At 41.4% G+C, this 21,769-nt stretch overlaps 1 protein-coding gene across 3 annotated transcripts in view; it reads left to right on the plus strand.

Moving 5' to 3' along the window:
- The window catches only part of tmtc1 (transmembrane O-mannosyltransferase targeting cadherins 1), a 340,296-nt gene that overhangs the window by 219,660 nt on the left and 98,867 nt on the right, over positions 1–21,769 (plus strand). For all 3 annotated transcript variants that reach the window (XM_033651702.2, XM_078165290.1, XM_078165291.1), the window contains one exon: positions 5,226–5,415. In XM_033651702.2, the coding sequence (XP_033507593.1) occupies positions 5,226–5,415 (190 nt within the window). The remainder of the gene's footprint in view (positions 1–5,225; positions 5,416–21,769) is intronic.

Genomic DNA, 21,769 nt, shown 5'->3' on the forward strand with positions numbered 1-21,769 from the left:
ACAATAGTGGTTGCATTAAAAATCAGTATGAAAAGGAAATTTGTCCTTATGTTGTGTTTTCACCACCATTGGTAGGCTGAATTCTCATCACGAGTGAATAAAGCAGCTAACTCTGAATCAGTCTTCTCAAATTTTTTAAGTTCAAATAACTCATGTTTGTCTTAGTATGCCATTTTGAGGAAATGAGATTCCCACGATCCTTTGCTAAAGAAAATAATAACATACTAGAGTGAAAAGAACGCATCAGAAGTCTTTAATGTTGAAATAATGATTGATTTCTGGATGTTGCAATAGGTGCATAATTAATAGAATTATTAACTTCAGTGAGTGCATAATAGTTTATGAATGTCAACAAGACACTGTTCCCACTTTAGATCCAGTAGCTACAAAGATGCATTATGAGCTGTTGATAAGTGCATATTAATAATTTATTAACCTTTATACGACATTGTTCGCACTTTAGATCCAGTAGCTGCAAAGACGCATTATGAGCTGTTAATAAGTGCATATTAATAATTTATTAACCGTTATACGACACTGTTTCCACTTTAGATCCAGTAGCTGCAAAGGATCATTATTTGCTGTTAGTAAGTGCATAATTAAGCATTTATTAACCGTAAGATTCAACAACAGCTTCGTCCCCAAGGCCATCACAGAACTAAACAAAACTCTAAAACGGCAGTGACGTGTAAATGTGTAAATGTGTCTGTGTTATACTGTATGTTATGTGTTTGAGAATCCATGTGTGTGTGGCAAATGTATGTTGTATCTGTGGGGTATGTGTATATGTCGGGTTGGCACTCAAGATGTTTCGAAGCGTGAAGAAAATTTTCCTAATAGGACAAATAAACTAATCTAATCTAATCTAATCTAATATGGTATTTATATTAACTTCTTATTGTCTCATTAATGTTAAAAAACATCTTGTTAATATTGAAAATTGTCTATAAACTCATAAGGATGTTCTAGTACCCAATAATATCTTAAAAGCCAATAATAAATGTGTTGTATACTATTATTAACACTCATTAGGTCTTTAATTATGTTAATAAACCAGTCTTATAAACCAGTAATAAATGTGGATATTATTCTATAATTAACCCTTATAAATTATAATTAATGTAAATAGACATTTTATTAATATTTAGTATAGGTTTATAAACTGTTACCAAAGTTTCTATTAAGTGCTTATAATGCTCCTATAAGCAATAATAACTGTCAGTTATGCTCATTAACTGTTAATTTGTGCTTATTAAGCATTAATTAACGCTTATTACAGTACCTTAATATAAAGTGTCACCAAGTATTTTTGTCTCTTTACAGCATAGAAAGTTTATTTTTTTAAACAAGACCATCTTTCCAGCCGTAAAATACTTCTTTCAGTACTTACTGTATTTCTATTCTCATTGCCAGAGTGATTTGTGGTTCCAGTGCAATCCAACTGACGTGTGAAACCTGTGAATATATACGAGTGGGATTTAACAATAACAGTTTTACAATCCATAAAATATTATATTAACATTAACAAGATGAAGTGTTAGTCTTTACAATGTAGTGAAATGTACTCGTTTGATCTTATGCTTTAATGTAGTGTAATGTACTCGTTTGATCTTATGCTTTGTCCTCAGATTGACCTTTAAAAATACCTGTCGAGGCAGTGTACTCTGCTCACGTACACCCAGTCACATATTGGTTTACTATTTCATGTATCCACATACTACGCGCACACACACACACACACACACACACACACACACACACACACTCACACTCATCTGTCTGTGTATAGCATGTAAGCACTTAAGACTGTAATGGAAAGTACCTAGGATTCAATGTGCATTATTTTTAAAAAATAGCGTGAGACTGGACTCGAACATAATGGTGGGAAAGGTTTGGGAAATTCCAGCCCGGCCTAATATGGCCTGGAGATATGAATCGTTCCCAGGCTGCTCAGAAAAGATTACATGGTTAGAACTGGCTTCGGCGGAAAAGAGAAAAATCGTGACACCATTATGTTCGGGCTCAGGTGGGTAGGATTAAAGAAAAAAAGGTGGAGATTTGACAGAATCTTCACCAGCATTAAAGAGAGCGCACAGAAAGTGAAACCTCAGTCCTGCTCCGGAGCTTGACTCATTGAGTTGTATGTGTTGTTGCCTGCTAGCACATTAAACTCAGTTGCACTTGATTCAACATGTCTCCAGTGATTCCTTGGCTATAGACTACTTGAGTTTAAGGTACTTAATAGAAAAGAAAGTAAGTACAATTTGAAAGTTGAGGACGAGGTCGGGAGCCACCAGGCCCAACTCCAGGCTGCAAATTCTGCTTCATCAACAAACTTCTTGGCCCATCCGTCTTTCTTCACATTGAAGAGTAAAGTTGCTTGTTGCGACATTTTGAGATAGCACAACTGGATCATTAGAGTAGTTTGGTAGGGATGCTGCTTATCAGTCAGGATGCCATGCACCAAGCACCTCACTACCTAAAGTGTGATAGATGAATGTCCACTAACATTCACAAAGGCAGCTCTTTGCAGTAAATTGTTGGCAATTAACTAGCCAGGCTGTACAGAATGAATCATAATAATTATTGTAACAATAAAAACGAATTGAGTAGCTCTGAATATTGACATGCAGGCCAATATTGCTATTTTTTTAACAAGGCATCAAGTTGCAGCAACAACTCCTGGCAGATCCCCAGTCTTTGATACTCGGTCAGGCTTAGTCTCTCAGGAAAATCCTTGTTTTCAGTCAGTTCAGTCAGACCACATTCACAGAGAGGGGTGACGAAATAGGCAAAGTAACTGTCTTTAAGCATGTCAATGGGTTGCAAAAGATGTTCCAGTTGTAAATTTTCTGAACACTGGACATAAGCCATTTCTCATTTGTTTTTGGAAATATGTTTGGCAATTCATTTCACTGCCACAACACTGTTGTGAAAGAGTCTTAGGAAATCCCAGCAGTCCTGCATCCATCTGCTGTCAGTAATTCTAACAATCATAAGATAAGCTAAGATCAGATCAGGTCAGGTCAGGTCAGGTGAGGTAAGGTAAGATAAATAAGATACACCTTTATTGATCCCATAATTGAGAAATTCAAGTGTTACAGCAGTCAAGGAGAAAGAGTCAGATTAAAGATTTCAAATTTAAACTTAAAAAACTTAAATAACTAGGCATGCAAATAAGTACAAAAATACAAGAGATGGCGATAAATAACAATAATAATAATAATAATAATAATAATAAATAATTCCTCAGAGATGACAGCTTGGCTGTCATCCTCCTTTCTCCCACCACCTGAGTCCAGAGAGCATCCCAGGACAGAGCTGGCCTTCTTGATCAGCTTGTCCAGTCTCTTCCTATCTGCAGCCTAGACGCTGCTGCCCAGCAGACCACTCCGTAAAAGATGGCTGATGCCACCACAGTGTCAAAGAAGGTCTTCAGGAGTGCCCTCTGCACTCCAAAAGACCTCAATGATTATATGCATTGTCACTTTAATAGTTTGTTTTCAAAGTGATCATTTTCTTAATACAATTACTGTATCTACATCTATATAATTGCACATAATAACTGTTCTTAGTATGTATAATGGCAGTGAATCGAGTGGCACTGATCTTTGCATCTAACCCCTGAAAACAAGAAAGAGAAGAAGCACATTTACTATGATGCCAAGCTGTGCCTTCAAACTATTTTTGGGCTGCACCTTACATGGAAAAATGTAACAACTATACATACACTCATGAGCCACTGTATTAGGTACACCTTACTCAGAATGAGTAGGACCCCCTGTTGCTTTCAGAATTGCCTTAATTCTTGGTGGCATAGATTCTACATTCCTCAGAGATTTTGGTCCATATGGATATGATAGCATCACGCAGTTGCTGCAGATTTGTCGGCTGCACATCCATGATGCGAATCTCCCGTTCTACCACATAGCAAAGATGCTCTATTGGATTGAGATCTGGTGACTATGGAGGTCATTGGAGTACAGTGAACTCATTGTCATGTTCAAGAAACTAGTTCAAGATGAATTGAGCTTTATGACAAGGCACGTTATCCTGCTGGAGGTAGCAGAGATGGGAGTAAGTCATGTATGTGCAAGTCTAAAGTCATTACCTTCAAGTCTGAAGCAACTCCCTAGTCACTGTGGTGAAAATCAAGCAAGTCGAGTCCTTGCTGTAAGTTGAGGAAGCCGAGTCAAGTCATTGGTCAGGACAAGCGAGTCACAAGTCAACTCATATTCACAAACTCATACAGATAATATAACAAGCTGTACCCAGTGGTGGAATATAACTAAATACACTTACTCAGGTACTGTAAGTACAAATCTGAGTGCCACTGTCTACCTCTATCTGACAGCTTTAGTTACTATTGTTTTTGCTTTTTATTATTCAGTAATTTTTGTGTTGAGGTTTGAACTGTTGGTTGGGTAAAACAAACATTATGAAGGTGTCTCTTGGGGCTGTGGGTAAGGGTGACGCTATCTCTCACTATTTCCAGAATTTTTACAAACCAAACAATCAATCGCTTAATGGAGAAAATAATCAGCAGATTAACCCATAATGAAAATAATCATCAGATAATAATTCAAAATCAGCTCCACCTCAGCCAACTATAACAGTAAAATCCTACTTTTACATTAAAGCATGAGTCAATAATCTGATGATATCATATACAGTAGTAGACTACTACAGTCACAGGGACATTTTTACAGTACTTTTACTTGTAAAACTTTAAGTACATTTTCCTGATTATACTTGCATACTTTTACCTTTGGTAATATTTTACATACAGGTATTGGGTCAGGGTAAAAGACTCCACTCATGTAACATACCTACTGTTGTGTGAGAGTAGGTAAGATAATTATGTACTGTTTAAATCCCCAAACGTGAGCCAAGCAGGAATGGGAGGCCAAAAAAAAGTAACTGGGGAAACTATTTCATGGCACGCTGATGTGCACAGCAAATGCACATACACACACTCACAGATAGTGAACTTATGTTGGGACAGCAGGCAGGAACAGTCGTTACGCACTCTACCTCATACAAATAAGAGGAGTGGTGTCACAGTGGTGACAGTGTGTGCGTAATGGCCCGGAGCTTACAGTGTGTCGCTAGTTGCATTCAATACTAAATGAGTTGTTGAAAACTTAACTCACATGTATCAGTTTTCAAGTGGTCAACATTTTTGTGCCTCACATCCTCCATCGCTCTCTACTCCCTCTCCTCAGGCTTTTGACCTATTCTTACCTGCTGTCCTTCAATGCCTGGCTGCTGCTGGCCCCCATCGTGCTGTGTTACGACTGGCAGGTGGGCAGCATTCCCCTGGTGGAGTCGCTGGGTGACGTGCGCAACGTGGCCACCGTGCTGCTGGCCGTAGTGATGGTTGCTCTCTGCCTGCACTGCATCTTCTCACAGCAGGTAAGAGCAAGCAAGTGGTAAGTCACTGGAAAGTACCTGCAAATGACTGTGTTTCCCATGTAGTCAGTTGCCTGCCTTGCATTGTGCAACTACAGAGTGGGAAGAGGTACAAGGGCTGGAAACAGACTAGAGGTAACATGGTTTAAATAAAAACCCTATGGTTACATCACAAGAGCTCCTGTGGCAGTTAAAAAGTCCTGAAATTTAGCATTTTCTGTTGAATCTTAAGCACTGCATTGCAACCTCATTGCCACCCTGCCGACATTGCCAGGAAACTGCGTTGTAGCAAGCTTCAGAGAGCTGGGATAACAGCAGGCAGGGGGGTGGGTAGGTGTCAGATCTGTGCAGAGCACAAGGACTTGTGACGTGACAAATACTTTCAAATAAGTAAAGTCATGCGACTCCACTGTTTCTATGATTTCAACCCCAAATTTGCTGTTCACCATGTAGCATTATTAAAAAAGATAATAGGCTGTGTCCTCAGGACACATCCATAGTGCGTTTATTGCATCTTTTTAGATTTGAATGCATTAGGGATAGGAGGGGTACCTATCAACATCAATGTATTTAGGCTACTTACCTCCCACACTTAAGTCTAGGGTAAGATATCCCTACAGCCATTGGACAAATTGCCATGAAATTCGGTCTAGATATTCAGGGTCCCCAAAGTTTAATTCCCAAGCATTACTTGATGTCTGATAGAGTCTGATAGAATAATTTTGCAGTAATGACATTTTGGATCCAAAAGGTCAAAGGTCAATTTCATTGTGACATCATAATGTTATGCAAAAGTACTTCTGGCCATTATTTAATGCCATTTCTCAGGAACAGAAGGAGAGACATTTTGTCAGGTACTGAATTGGTGACACTTATCTTGGCTGTCTACAATGAAACCGTGCTGATTGTATAGCACTCATTGTTGATAATTGGGCCAAAACCTTATTTTGAGGGGTTTTGTTTTTTACTCTTTAATTATGCTGGAAAAATGTATTATAAAAGATCAATGTCTTAACTATGAAACCTTGTAATGGGCTAACGGCCCAGGGATTACATTTTTTCTTAAATAGCATCTTTGCAGCTGAAGATTTGAATTTGTCAACTCCGTTAGGTGCACAAAAAGGCTCAGTATTATAATATAAAACATGAAGGAAATGTTTAATGATTTTTGTTATGTCTACACGGCAGCAATAGTGACCAGACACGTTATGTTTTGGGTTGTCTGTTTGGTTGTTGTTACATCCATCCCATTCTTGTGAACGTGATATCTCAAGAATGCCTTGAGGGAATTTCTTCAGATTTGGCAAAAATGTTTACTTGGACTCATGGAGAAACTGATTAGGTTTGGGGGTCAAAGGTCAAGGTCACCGTGACCTTGGGAGAACACCTTTCAGGAGTGTCTTCATATTTGGCAAAAACATCTACTTTGAGTAGATTGATTAGAATTTAGTGGTCATAGGTCAAAGGTCCAGGTCACTGTGACTTTGTCTATCTCATTCTCATGAACACAGTATCTCCACTTGGACAGATGAATAAACTGATTGGAATTTTGTGGTCAAAGGTTAAAGGTCAAAGAGACCTCACAAAACATATTTATTATTTTTTTTCATATTGGTCATAAGTCAAGAATCCATATGCTAATTATGACAAACTTGTCACACAAATGTCTGATAGGATAAATTAATGAAGTGGTGGCATTTTATATGCAAAAGGTCAAAGGTCAGCTTCACTGTGACATCATAATGTTCTGCATAAAACACTTTTCTGGCCATTATTCAGTGTCATGTCTCAGGAACAGAAGGGGAAATATTTGGTCAGATACTTAACTGGAGACACTAATCTTGGGTGTCCACCTTGAAACTGTGCTGACTGTACAGATCTCCTGTGTGTGAAGCATCCATGTTTTTACAGACTGTAAGAGAAATGTAAACTGTGAGAGAAACCATTCTGGTGTGTGGAGGTATACAACTGGGGGGCGCTAATTCTAGTTTTTGACCTTTTTCATTTGGGAGTCAGTTGGCAGGAGAAGCAGGGAAATATGGTCTGATTGTCCAAAGTGGGGGTGGGGGAAGGCTTTGTAGCTGCTAGAGTGTCCATGTAAACATGGTCAAGAGTATTGTTTTCACTGGTGGTGGTGTTGACATGCTGTGTCTGCATAAAAAGGTTCTCAATTCTTTATGTGACCTTGCCAGACTTTGGGGAGATGCAGTGACTGATGTCAGAAATCCTCCAGAGAGAAAGTTAATTGTAAATTGATTAAAAGACATGAAGGACTTGCATATTTTATTTTTAAAATATATGTGTGCACTGCTTTACTGGGAAATGGGGTTTAGAAGATTAAGAAATAGGGACAGAGGTCCCCTCGGGTTAAGTTAAAGTTTTAGTTTAAAGTTTCACAGTCTTAAAGTGTGAAATGAGTTTGAGACAGGGGTAGGGGTCCCTGCATGAGCTCAGTTACTACTCTTTAGTGTGAAAAGAGTAAAGCGCTGCAGTGGTCCTTGACCCGGGTCAGAGAGAAAGGTCAGGCCAGAGTGTGCCTAACCACACAAGACTGCAAAACGAGATACCTCACTCAAGGTTGAGCCTGAACGTTTGTAAATTTAACTTGTTGGCTCATAATCAGTCTGTACACTCAAAAGTTAGCTATGTCATGAACAATTATTTTATGTCTCGTTTATGCTATGACAGATGCAGAAGAAGGATGTGTTTAAAAAAATGCTGCAACAACACATGGACAAGACGTATATAACAATGACAAAGTGTCTCTCACTGCTTTCCTCCCTTGGCCTTCTGTTGATCCTCTGTGCATTAATAAGATTATTAACCTAAATAAACAAAGATATTAACTCATATCGCAGTGGTGCCTGGATAGCGTGACGTGTGTGGTTGTGCTGCTGCCGTGGTCCTGCCAGATGCCTCCTGCTGCTGCTGCTGCTGCTGCTGCCATCATTAGTCATTAGTCATACTTCTACTGTTATTGTACACATATGATTATTATCACACATGTATACTGCCAGATACTAATATATACTTTCAACATATTGTACCACAGTAGCCAGAACTATAACGATAATATTATTACTTTCATTAATGTTGTTGTAAGCTACTGTCATTACCGTCTGTCCTGCATCTCTCTCTCTCTCTCTCTCTCTCTCTCTCTCTCTCTCTCTTTCTGTCTCATTGTGTCATACGGATTATGCTGATCTGTTCTGTACGACATCTATTGCACGTCTGTCCGTCCTGGAAGAGGGATCCCTTCTCAGTTGCTCTTCCTGAGGTTTCTACTGTTTTTTTTTCCCCGTTAAAGAGGTTTTTTTGGGGAGTTTTTCCTTAAACGCTGTGAGGGTCCAAAGGACAGAGGGATGTTGTATGCTGTAAAGCCCTGTGAGGCAAATTGTGATTTGTGATATTGGGCTTTATAAATAAAATTGATTGATTGATTGATTGATATTTAAAATCACCCTCAAACTGCAATGGATTTAGGCGTACTTGATTGTTTTATAGTCAAGTTATAGTTTTGTGGCCTGTACTGCAAACCTTTAAACCTCTGTAGTTTCAGTGCTGTCTGCAAAAACCTTAATGTGCAGCCCTGCTATTTATTTTACATCATTTTTCATTTACATGTTATGCAGCTGTATATTTTTTTAGACAAAAAAATCTCTGCCTTTGCACTTAAAAGTGCTTGTGACATTGCAAATGTGGCTTTGACTTGCAGCTGAGCATGTAGCCTGTTTCATAGAAAACACCAAAATATGAATTTCTGTCCACATCACAAAACCCTATGTTTGAGCACCAAGTTGGTGTGAAGACATCGTCCTCTCTTTTGAATTTTTTATGGCACCTAAAATAAATGTACTGGTTACTAAAGGGCAAAATATTGTGCTAGACTGTAGACACACTTAAAACACAATGACAAACACAAATATACAACATGTTCTCATCTAGTCACCAAGGTTTAGGTGCATGAGGCAAAAACACACAGATTTTATACACATCTTCCCTCCTTATTGCTTCACATTTTAAAGCCAGGCTCATACACCTCCTGTTACCATGGAAACAGAGCTTGCTGTGTGAAAAGTGTGTATTTCTGTATTTATACAGTGTGTTTTTCAAAGGCGTGTTGTCTGTGGAAAGAGGTTTTGTGTCTCTTAATCAGCACCAGCTTTTTGTAATATCTCCTCTCCTCCCTTAGCACTTTCCTTATTTATTTTTCCCACAGTTCCTCTCTGTTGATCTCTATCCTCCATTTCGATTAGATTTGGTGTAAGGAGTCTTTTTGTACTGTGCTGCGGAATTTTTTTCTTGGCAGAAAATATAATTTAGTCACACTGAATGCTACCAGGTGTTGCTGCTTCTCCTCAGGCTGTTTATTTTGGAGATCTGTTTTCGTATCTGGTAACCTTCTCTCTGCACCAAAGAAGTTGTGACTGTCATGCTTGTGGGCCCTTCCACTTTGAGATATCAAAATAGTTTTCTTTTCATTTAGCAGAGCTTCCATGGAGACGGAGAGGGACAGCTCTTGTTTTTTTGAATGTACAAGTATTACCACTTAATTTGCCCAGAATTTTTTTTATAATTGTTCCCCGAGTTTAACTTATCTGAGGAACAAATAGGAATCTCCGTTCTGCACTGCCTGAGGTCCAAACCCACAAAATTTTGCAACTGAAAGTACCCAAACTTATCCACAGGGACGGATGTATGAAATGCAACTTCAAAAAATGCCTTCAGAATCCATATCTGTGGACAAAGCCAGGCTAGTCGTTTCCCCCCTGCCCTCAGTCTTTATGCTAAGCTAGGTTAGGCAACCCTCCTCAGCTCCTCCTTTTCATGTTTGTCATTGATGCTGCTCTGCTGTGTTCCTGGGAGGTCTATGCTGCTGCTCTCCCTGCTATACCACAAACTAAAATACTGCGATGGCAATATAGTTTTCTTTGACTAAAGTGGTCCTGACTGAACTGCATTTTTCTGCCTTTTGTTTTTTTTTTTTTTACATTTTACCTTTTACCTCATTTAGCAAGATGCATGTTTTAGCTACAGTTTCAATTTAGTCACGAATGTAACAGATATCATAAACTGGACAAAATACCACACATGCAGATGTTTATGTGGTAACGTTACATATTTTTTCTGTCGTTGTTCAGCTGAATTTGAAATGAATAAAACATGTCACCCACAAAAAGGTAAAGAGTTGTTAGACTTCACATGGCACTTCTCTTTGTGCACAAACCACATTAAAGTACTACTTACATATGAAAACATCAATGATATAATAATATAATACTGACAGGAAATATTCTGCATTATTAGTACTTTTACTTTTAATAATTTAAGTCCATTCTGTTGAAAATACACTTTTACTTAAGTTAATGATTTGAATACTTCCTCCACCAGTTTTGAAAATATGAGACTGTTTCCTGGGCGGCAGTAGCTCAGTCCACAGGGACTTGGCTTGGGAACCGGAGGGTCGCCTGTTCAAGTCCCCGTCCGGACCAAATATGGAGCGTGGACTGGTGGCTGGAGAGGTGCCAGTTCACCTCCTGGGCACTGCCGAGGTGCCAACTGCTCGGGGCGCCTGTCCATGGCAGCCCCTCACTCTGACATCTCTCCACTTTGTGCATGTATAGGTCCTGTTTATGCATGTGTGTGTATTTAGGACCTGTGTGTTAATGACAACAGTGTTAATGACAACGGAGTGAAAAAATTGAATTTGAATAAAGAAAAAAAAAATATAGACAGTGTTATATATAGGTAGGTTACTACCTAGGATTGATAGATAGAGTCGTTCAATGGTTAAAATTGGCCAAAATTGGTCATGCAACTTGCTTTGCCCTGGGGCCACTTTTACAAAATGGCAGGAGGTCATGGGCCAGTCAGTAGCCCTGTACATGTACGCAGCAGCATTTCTAGGATTTTAGGACATTGGAGTTTAGCCCAGACATCTCTCAGGGTTCTTGGGGATCCTCCCCTTGCACTTTTTGATAAACAAGCTTTTTTTTAGTGTTTTTTTTATGCACTCTGTCACCTTAAGCTGCTTTCACACCAGTGTGCAGTAACTTACAGCTGCCAGTCATTTTGATGAAGGGAAGACAGCAGAGAGGAAGCAGTTATTAAACATGGCAGTATGAAGCACTTGCCACCTACATGAATGCGCACAGATTTTGCTCTGCTGTGCAGAGTTCACCGTGTTGAACTTCTGTCAGTAGCCTCCGGGCTTTGGACTACAAACAATTTCAGCACACCTACAAACATTCATTTCTCCAGCAGTTTTTGACAGGTTTAAGGGGTGACCTACGAGCACACACTTACTGATCATTATTTTCAAAATTTCTCAATTTCTCATCTCAAAAACTTTGAGGAAATAATAAACTAATCTGCCTGCATTCTTTCTTAACCTGCAACATGTTAGTCTGGATGTTTAAATTCATGACCTAATTAAAAAAACTGATCTGAGTTCAGACAGTTTACTTACAGCACAGCTACACTCACAGATAACTGAGCCTCCTACCTGCCTGTCAAACAGCATCAAACCACAAAACCTTCTCTAGACAGTCCAGACCTGAGTGGAGATTCAACAGATGTGAAGTCCAGAGCTGCTCACTCTGCTGTCATTTACCAGCTAACAAGCAGAGCTAGCTGCTAACAGCCACCACTGCAACTGACAAACTCCACAAATCCATTCAGCAGCTCCACCATCCACAGTCAGACACACATGGCTGATCATTTACTGCTAAATTACAGCTCACTACTCGCACCGTCTGACGCTGCTCCGGTGTTTTGCAGGCAAGCGAACCATCCTGGCGCTGATTATTTACTGGAGCTTACAGCCCATCAGCACTCCAATCTCATACTGCAGATATGGCATGAGAAGATGCAAGCATGGCTGTTCACAGTTTCCTAATTCAAAATTTTTTGTAGTACTTACAGTCTTTTTTTAATTTAACACTTACAAGAGACATGACAGTCGTACATAGGTCACACAAATCTGTCACAAATAAAAAACTGGCAACTGGGAGTTTCAGGGTCATGCACAGTATCTTAGTTGTTCCTAGAACTGCACTCTTCTGGACAGATGTTGTAACAGGGATCGGCTGGAGCCACTCACCCAGTTTGGGGGTCACAGCCCTGAGTGCTCCAATTACCAGTTGCACCACTGTTGCCTTTAAAACCCCCCCCCCCACCCCCCCCCCACACACACACACACACACACACACACACACACACACACACCTTTTCTATTTCCTCTTTCAGCCCTTGGTATTTTTCAAGCTTCTTGTGTTCCTTCGTAGTGCTTATGTGCTGTCTTTCTGTCCAGCCTTTTCCAGCCAGTGGTAGGATTTCTTGATGTCTTCTTCAATCTGTTGGTGGTACATGTCATGCAGGGGCTTGTCCTTCCATGATGGTTCATCCTCGTCCTCTGCATTCTCAGGTTTCTGTTGCCTGACGTATTCACTTAGCAGCTCATCTTTGGGGGCCATCTTCCTGATGTATTCCTGGATCTTGGTTGTTTCGTCCTGAACAGTGGCTCTGAGGCTCACCTGTTCCCGACCTCCCTCATTCTGCTTAGTGTACAGTCTCAGGGTGCTGGCCTTGGGATAAAACCCTCCATGCATTGTGAGAGACTTCCTTGTCTTGATATTAGTGGCCTCTATCTCCTCCTTTGGCCAGCTTATTACACCAGCAGGGTATGTGATGACTAGCAGGGTACACATGTTGATGGCTTGGACCTTGCTCTTTCTGTTCAGTCTCTGCCTTATTCTGTGTAGGTATTTGGCTGTGGCTGACTTCCTTGAGGTATCCAAAGGTATATGTAGCTGTCCTGAACATCTGCAATACTGCCTTCTTGTAGTTCACCCCCCTAGTTTCTGATCATCTTCCCTCTCTTTGACACCATCCGACCACACTTATCTAGACCCAACGATATTCCGATTTCATTGCTGTAGATCCTGGTGAGGTGGATCAGTGAGTCGATGTCTCACATACAGCTTGATGTCATCCATATAGAAGAGGTGACTGATCATGCTATTAAACTACTTATAATAATACATTTCTAGATTAAAAAGGAATTATAAAATAATATATAGATAACTAATAGTAATAACAGTTAACAATTAAACAAAAAAAGGGCAGATGAGGGGTAGTCTCTAAAATGTTTATCATCAGTTTAAAAAGTTACAGGGCCATTGGAAGAAAAGGAAATGATGCCAGCAGCACTGAGATCAGGGAATTAGGAAATAAATGGTTCCCAGATCAGCTGAAATTTCTCTTGCTTGTGATCCTTCTAATATTTTTCTTTTGAAGATGAACAAAGCTCATCAAGTCATGTACCCAGTAGATATTAGTAGGTGGAAGGTTGGATCTAGCTGTTAGAGTAAAAAGCAAGCACACTCTTGTAAAGATTTGAACATTATGTGCTTTTCAAGGAGAGGCCAAAAAGTGCAATGAACAGGCATGGGCTGGTTACAGATCCCAGCACTATTGACAGAGAGGTAAAGATGGATTTCTAGAAAGCAAGCAGTCTTGGACAAAGCCAGAACATATGTAGCAGAATGGCTGATGCCTGGTACAGCTACCACATGTAGGATATATCTGGCTTTATCTTTGCTCATCTGACTTTAATCCAATATATGCAATCTAGGGATGCACAGTAATATCGGCACATCATCAGTGTTCAGCTTTCTGAACGAATGAATGAATATTACATTCAGTGAAAATCATTCTATTTCATGTCTCCTTCTGCTGGTGTGCCATCACAACAAGAGTATGCATACATAATGTGATGTTAATTCCACTACAAAAGAGACTTAATGATTACTAAAATTAGGTGGGGAAAAAGTGGATAAATTGATATCGGTATCGGTCATTAATCAAACAAGTTGTCACATATTGCAATATTGGATATTGGCAAAAAGTCCAATATCGTGTATCCCAAATGCAATGGATAAATTTAAACTAAAAGACTGTGATGGGCACATATGGAGGAGGAATGGATTGTTCTTATAAAACTTCCTCCCGCTCTTCATCCTTAAATCTGTGGTCACGTTTTTCTAATTTTTCATAAAATAATTGATCATTCAGTTCTCTCCTTATTTTGAATATCTCGTCCACCACTGACATTTTTGTCCTGTCTTGTCAACAAAAATAAAACATACATTTCGTTTTAGGTTTTATTATCAAGGCCTATATTTAGCTTGGCAACATCTCGTCTTCGGCATGGAAAAAAAGGTTGTTGATGAACATTTTTCATCATAGTTTTCGTTAACTAACTTAACACCGCTAAATTGGACATGATAAGGGTCTGGATGATCTCAGCAAATGCTGATATTGTTATTTGATCTGAAACTTTGCAGAATCTGTTCATGACAAGTTGGCACAATCACGACAGGAAATGCCATTGATGTCTGGCTGAAAAAAAACACCTGGTTTTGTCGTTTGTTGCTCTCAAACAGTGGTCTGCAGTTTGGCAGATGGTTCGCCTTGATGGCACACCATTTACCATCCCTTCCACCTCCCAATAATTTTAGCTCAAACACATATGAAACATACAGATGCAGCCACTTCAAATTTCCGTTTGGCCAGTGGTAGAGCCTTGACCGATCAGTGACAGGTCCCTGTCGTCACCTGGCTGGGCTCGTAACTCTAATGAGATCCCCCACAATGATGTAGAGAATACAGTGCCGACTGGTAAATATAGTAATATAGTACAGTACAGGCCAAAAGTTTGGACACACCTTCTCATTCAATGCGTTTTCTTTATTTTCATGACTATTTACATTGTAGATTCTCACTGAAGGCATCAAAACTATGAATGAGTTATGTACTTAACAAAAAAAGGTGAAATAACTGAAAACATGTTTTATATTCTAGTTTCTTCAAAATAGCCACCCTTTGCTCTGATTACTGCTTTGCACACTCTTGGCATTCTCTCCATGAGCTTCAAGAGGTAGTCACCTGAAATGGTTTTCCAACAGTCTTGAAGGAGTTCCCAGAGGTGTTTAGCACTTGTCAGCCCCTTTGCCTTCACTCTGCGGTCCAGCTCACCCCAAACCATCTCGATTGGGTTCAGGTCCGGTGACTGTGGAGGCCAGGTCATCTGCCGCAGTACTCCATCACTCTCCTTCTTGGTCAAATAGCCCTTACACAGCCTGGAGGTGTGTTTGGGGTCATTGTCCTGTTGAAAAATAAATGATCGTCCAACTAAACGCAAACCGGATGGGATGGCATGTCGCTGCAGGATGCTGTGGTAGCCATGCTGGTTCAGTGTGCCTTCAATTTTGAATAAATCCCCAACAGTGTCACCAGCAAAACACCCCCACACCATCACACCTCCTCCTCCATGCTTCACAGTGGGAACCAGGCATGTGGAATCCATCCGTTCACCTTTTCTGCGTCTCACAAAGACACGGCGGTTGGAACCAAAGATCTCAAATTTGGACTCATCAGACCAAAGCACAGATTTCCACTGGTCTAATGTCCATTCCTTGTGTTTCTTGGCCCAAACAAATCTCTTCTGCTTGTTGCCTCTCCTTAACAGTGGTTTCCTAGCAGCTATTTGACCATGAAGGCCTGATTGGCGCAGTCTCCTCTTAACAGTTGTTCTAGAGATGGGTCTGCTGCTAGAACTCTGTGTGGCATTCATCTGGTCTCTGATCTGAGCTGCTGTTAACTTGCGATTTCTGAGGCTGGTGACTCGGATGAACTTATCCTCAGAAGCAGAGGTGACTCTTGGTCTTCCTTTCCTGGGTCGGTCCTCATGTGTGCCAGTTTCGTTGTAGCGCTTGATGGTTTTTGCGACTCCACTTGGGGACACATTTAAAGTTTTTGCAATTTTCCGGACTGACTGACCTTCATTTCTTAAAGTAATGATGGCCACTCGTTTTTCTTTAGTTAGCTGATTGGTTCTTGCCATAATATGAATTTTAACAGTTGTCCAATAGGGCTGTCGGCTGTGTATTAACCTGACTTCTGCACAACACAACTGATGGTCCCAACCCCATTGATAAAGCAAGAAATTCCACTAATTAACCCTGATAAGGCACACCTGTGAAGTGGAAACCATTTCAGGTGACTACCTCTTGAAGCTCATGGAGAGAATGCCAAGAGTGTGCAAAGCAGTAATCAGAGCAAAGGGTGGCTATTTTGAAGAAACTAGAATATAAAACATGTTTTCAGTTATTTCACCTTTTTTTGTTAAGTACATAACTCCACATGTGTTCATTCATAGTTTTGATGCCTTCAGTGAGAATCTACAATGTAAATAGTCATGAAAATAAAGAAAACGCATTGAATGAGAAGGTGTGTCCAAACTTTTGGCCTGTACTGTATATGTGTGTGTGTGTGTGTATATTTACACATAATACCAAAGACTACACGCCAATAAATATGGACTGAAGCAGAATCTTTCGTTAGATAAAACCAGCTCATGAATATTGGAAATGTTTACATAGATCTTTTTTTTTTCAAAGATATATTTTATTAGGGCATTTTGCCTTTATTGTACAGGACAGGTAAGCGTGGAAGGGGAGAGAGGGGGGGGGGGGATGACATGCAGCAAAGGGCCACAGGCTGGATCCGAACCCGGACCGCTGCGGCAACAGCCTTGTACATGGGGCGCCTGCTCTATCCACTAAGCCACCGACGCCCCAGATCTTTTCTTTTTTAATTATTATTTTGACATGGGACTGTACAACGCTCTGCACATGCTCTGCCTGCCACACGCAGCAAGGCTTCACCTCATTGATCTGTGGTTGTTTGTCTAAACAGATTCAAGATCTGATGCAAGAGGAATTTGTGATAAAATGTTTATTACTATTTATTAACACTGATACCCCCAAGGGGTCATTTTTGACCCCCTGCCATTTCCAAATGCTTGTAACTTTGTCACAATAAGATGAATAAAATGAAATTGGCATTTCATCTTCACATGCAGCCGCAATGACGGTCAAGCTGCACGTAGCCGGCAGAGTTTAATTGAAAAGGAGTGAAGTACTTTCACTAACATGACATAATGCAGCCCTGTTTATCTTGGAAGGTGAGAGAGCTCAAACACATAATTAGCATTACTATGAACCTTTTCATTCCCTCTGAATGGGTGAATGTGCCATGTGAATTTCCCAGTCACTCAGATCATCACACTAGCACATAATTTATAGTTCTGCACACTAACACGTAATTTATAGTTCTGTGTTGAATCGACGCAAATCGACGTGTGGGTTACATGTTAGGTGCACGTTAGGCTACAGTGTAGGTTACGGCTAACGTAACTACATGTCACAGTGATGCAGACCTCCTGTCTGTCGCTGTATACTGACACCATTTCCCTCAGTGAAAACAGACCTTGTATTTACTTTTTGTTCACAGATAAGAAACGATAAATTGTGAAGACAGTAAGGCCTCCACTAAAATAGCATTGGAAGTCTTGTGTGTGATTTATCCTTCGGGGATTTATACTTCAGGATTTATCCAGGTTTCATATGAGAAGAGGTAAAGATCCCCACCCACTAGGCTAATCAATACAATGTAAAATGCCATAGGCTGGCGCTAATAACGTTAGCATGTTGTATTTGTTTAAAAATGTGTTTAGTACAGGACAGTTGTTTTGTCAGTGAACCTTGTGAGTTGTTATGGAGCCAAACTGTATGCCGTTACCTTTGTTAAATGTTGCCGTTGTCCCTGGTTTTATATGAGAAGAGGAAAAGATCGCTAGTTGCTAGGCTAATTCATACAATGTAAAATGCCATGGGCTTGTGCTAATAATGCTGTGCTAAAATATGTCTGTATTAACAGTGTTAACAGTGTTTGTCTGTGTATGCTGCGAGTTGTAGTGAAGCCAATTTGTGTACTTGTTTTTCAAATTGTCTCTATTAAGCCATGTTTAATGTGTGTTTTGAATCAACTAAACTTAAAGGAATACTCCGACGATTTGGGAGTTATGCCCTTCTCTGTCATTTTCATATTGAGACAACATGATCGATATCTTTTTTTTTGTCTGTACGTCCAGTGGCTGGGTCTCAGCGGTTAGCATTGTGGCTTAGCTTAGCGAATACAATTGAAGTCTATAGGGGGTCAGTAGCCTGATAAGGTAAAAGTGAACAAATAAACGTTACAGAAACCCTGAAGCTGGTATTTCTACACGTGCATTTAAAAATAACATGTTTAAACATTAATTCGAAAAACAAGAGTCCTTTTTAGTCATTTTAGAAGAAGTTTGATACACGGAACTATAGTGTGTTTACGCCCTGTGTGGAGGGATACACCAGTGAGCAACAGCTGCAGCTGGCTCTGGGACAGGTATGCTAGGTCACTCGGTAAAAGCAAACAAAGAGATGACATGGACGATCATGCCTCAAAAATGTATTATTGCAACTTGCACAAACATTCAAGGCATAACCCAAGCTCAGCCTTGATTGTGCCGTCCTCCAGATGTCTGCCCAGTTTGATGCGCCTGTTCACAGTCCCGTCCCATTGCGTCCAGGCTCCTTGGCTCCCCTGGGATATCGCCTTTATGTGCAAACGCTCATGCTCCAGCCTGGTGACTTCGTCTACCACGATGGTCTTCTGCTGTTTCTTGGTGGCTTTAGACCAGAACTGCTGCGGTGCTCCCCAGCTCAGGCCAGCACGACCAACCTGAACTGACCCCATCACCTCCCAGTGTTACAGACGGCAGATGGCACGGTCTACCTTAGCCTGCGCCCTCCACTTGTGATCTGCGGATAGGGACTTTTGCACTCTTTATCAGTGGGTTGGCTGAGTTCTTCAACTCCAGTACAAGGCGTGCCTTCTCTTGCTTGTACCCTAGGCTGATGGGTTTCATAGGAAGCTCCAGCATGTTCCGGCCACAGAGACCTGTGTCTGAAAAGCAGCGGGGCAAACCTAACCACTTTTGGATGTAGCTGTTTGTTACCCTGTCCATCCTGCTGACCTCTGCCATGGGAATTTCACAGACCTTTAATGGCCACATCACATGTTGGTATAGTGTGTGCTGGTAGCATCACACTTTGTGCTTCCCAGGCAGGTGGCTGCGCTCTATCTTTGCCAGGCAGTGGCGTACTGCCTCCCCAGACTTCTCAGTGGTTTTTGGCCAGCAGTGGAATGGGCTCCCCTCCCACCACAAAGGTGGTCCTGACATGTGGCACACCTTTCCTTATTGATAGACCTCCTGATTTTGCAGCCTTGATTTTCATTCTTGCCCATGTGAGCAGTTCGTCCATGTGCTTGAGGAGCCTGGTTGTGCATGGTGCCATCTGAAGGATGCTTGTCACGTCATCCATGTAGCTCCTCAGCAGTGGGAGCCTCTCACCTGATATTAGCTTGATGCTACCAACTACCTGCCTGGCTCCTCTGAGGATTATCTCAAAGGCTAACACGAATAGGATGGGGGAGATGGCACATCCCATGGTAATTCCACATATCATCATCAATGTGCAGGTTGTTGAAGTATCTGGTGATGATGTTCTGAACACAATCTGGGACATGAAAAAATTCCAAGGTGACGTCTATCAACTTGTGTGACACTGAGCCATATGTGTTTGCGAGATCTAACCACACCACATGCAGGTCGCTCTTCTCTCTTTTTCCACACTGGATTTGTTCCCAAATCATGGAAGAGTGCTCAATGCAGCCAGGGAATTCCACCCTTCTGGCAGCTTGTGTCAATGTATTCATTTGCCGTGAGGAAGTTGGTCATTCTCCTTGCCAGAACAGAGAAAAAAATCTTCCCCTCCACGTTCAACAAGGCAATGCTTCTGAAGTGGCTGATAGTACGGGAGTCCAGCTCTTTGGGAATGAACACACCGACGGCTTGCTGCCACTCTGCTGGGACTTCCTCCTTCTTCCAAGCTATTCCCATGAACTTCCACAATACGTTCACTACCCGGGGGCAGTTCTTGTACAGCTTGTCGGGAAGCCCATTTGGCCCGGGGGCTGAAGCTGATCTTGCCTTCTTGATAACCTCCTCCACTTCTTGCAGGTCAGGTGGGGTGGTATCAAATGGCAGGGTTGGTGGGGCTGGGCATGGAACATACCCTGGGGAGCCAAGTGGTGTAGCTTGTCTGTTGTCACTGTGCTGGATCTTGATGTGTTGCTCCAGCTCCTCCTTTCTGATGTATAGCTTTCCGCTCCTCTTTTCATCCAGCTACTGTCGGGCATACTTGAGGGATCTTTGAAGAAGCTGGCTCTTTCCTTCTCTCTTTTCTTCCTCCTCCTTCTGATCCTCTCCACTCTCCACAGCCTGCCAAGGCTTTGTTTGAGTTCATCCCACAGCTCCTTCAGGTCGCCTTTCTCCTCAGGTGCAGCTTTCCTCCAGCTCCAGCGGAGCTGACGCCTGGCTCTAATTAGCTGCTCGATCTCCTTCTCTCTCTGTGGGCTCCTTCCTACTGACTTCACAAAACTTCTGTCTGCACTCCTCATAGATGATCTCCCCAAAGATGTTGAGCTTGTTTTTGACACTTCCTTGCAACCCCAGCTCCAACAGCTGGGTCAAGTCAGCGTCACGGTTCTGCCATGCTACCTGATCATTTGCTTTAGGCCACGATCTTATTATACTTGCCTGGCTGCTTCGTCATCGGCTTTGCGGGGTGTACCTCTGGTGGGCTGATGTCCTCCTTTTCGCTGGGTGTCCCTTCCATCATGGGGTGTCGTTCTAGTACCTCAGACAACTCAGCACCATTAGGTCCTGCGGCATTTTGGTTACAATCCTGGCTTTGGGTCCTTATCGTCTGACCTGCTTGAGCAGAGCGAGGTTGCTGATTTGTCTCCCTTCTACACTTCATCTTCCCCTGATGGATGTGTAGACCCCTATGTGGTGTCACCTTCTCCCATCCGCAAGTACACTTCCGGAGGATTTTCTCATAGTTGTTTTCCATTCCTGTTGTTACTTGTTGTTCCGTCCCAGTGGGCCCATCTTCCATCCCACTTCTCGGAGGGCCCTTGGGCTGTTTTCTCTTATGTTGCTTCGTAGTCACAAAGGTTGCTTCCAGGGGCTTACCAGTCGCTAGTGGGTAGGGTGACTGACTGCCCACTCATGCTGCAGTCTTTCCCACTGTCAACTGGTCTTTCCCAGCTGTTCGCCAGCCTTTCCTGGCTTTCACCTGCCCTTTTGCACTAGTCACTGGCAGTGTTGGGCAGTAAGGTGTTACAGTAATGCCATTAGCTTTTGACAGTAACTAATACTTAAATTCAGTAACTCAGTTACCGTTACCAAATGGTGCGTTACTCCATTATTTTTGGCCAGGTATTAAAACGGCACGCAGCATGCATTATTCCTTCACAAACTTAAGTTCCCTTTCATTAAAACATTTTAGCCCTAAACAATAAAAGTAAATAATAGTCAAGTCAGATAGAAGTATATGAACAATTCTTG

This window comes from Epinephelus lanceolatus, chromosome 23 (genome assembly GCF_041903045.1).
Source record: "Epinephelus lanceolatus isolate andai-2023 chromosome 23, ASM4190304v1, whole genome shotgun sequence".
Lineage (NCBI taxonomy): Eukaryota > Metazoa > Chordata > Actinopteri > Perciformes > Serranidae > Epinephelus > Epinephelus lanceolatus.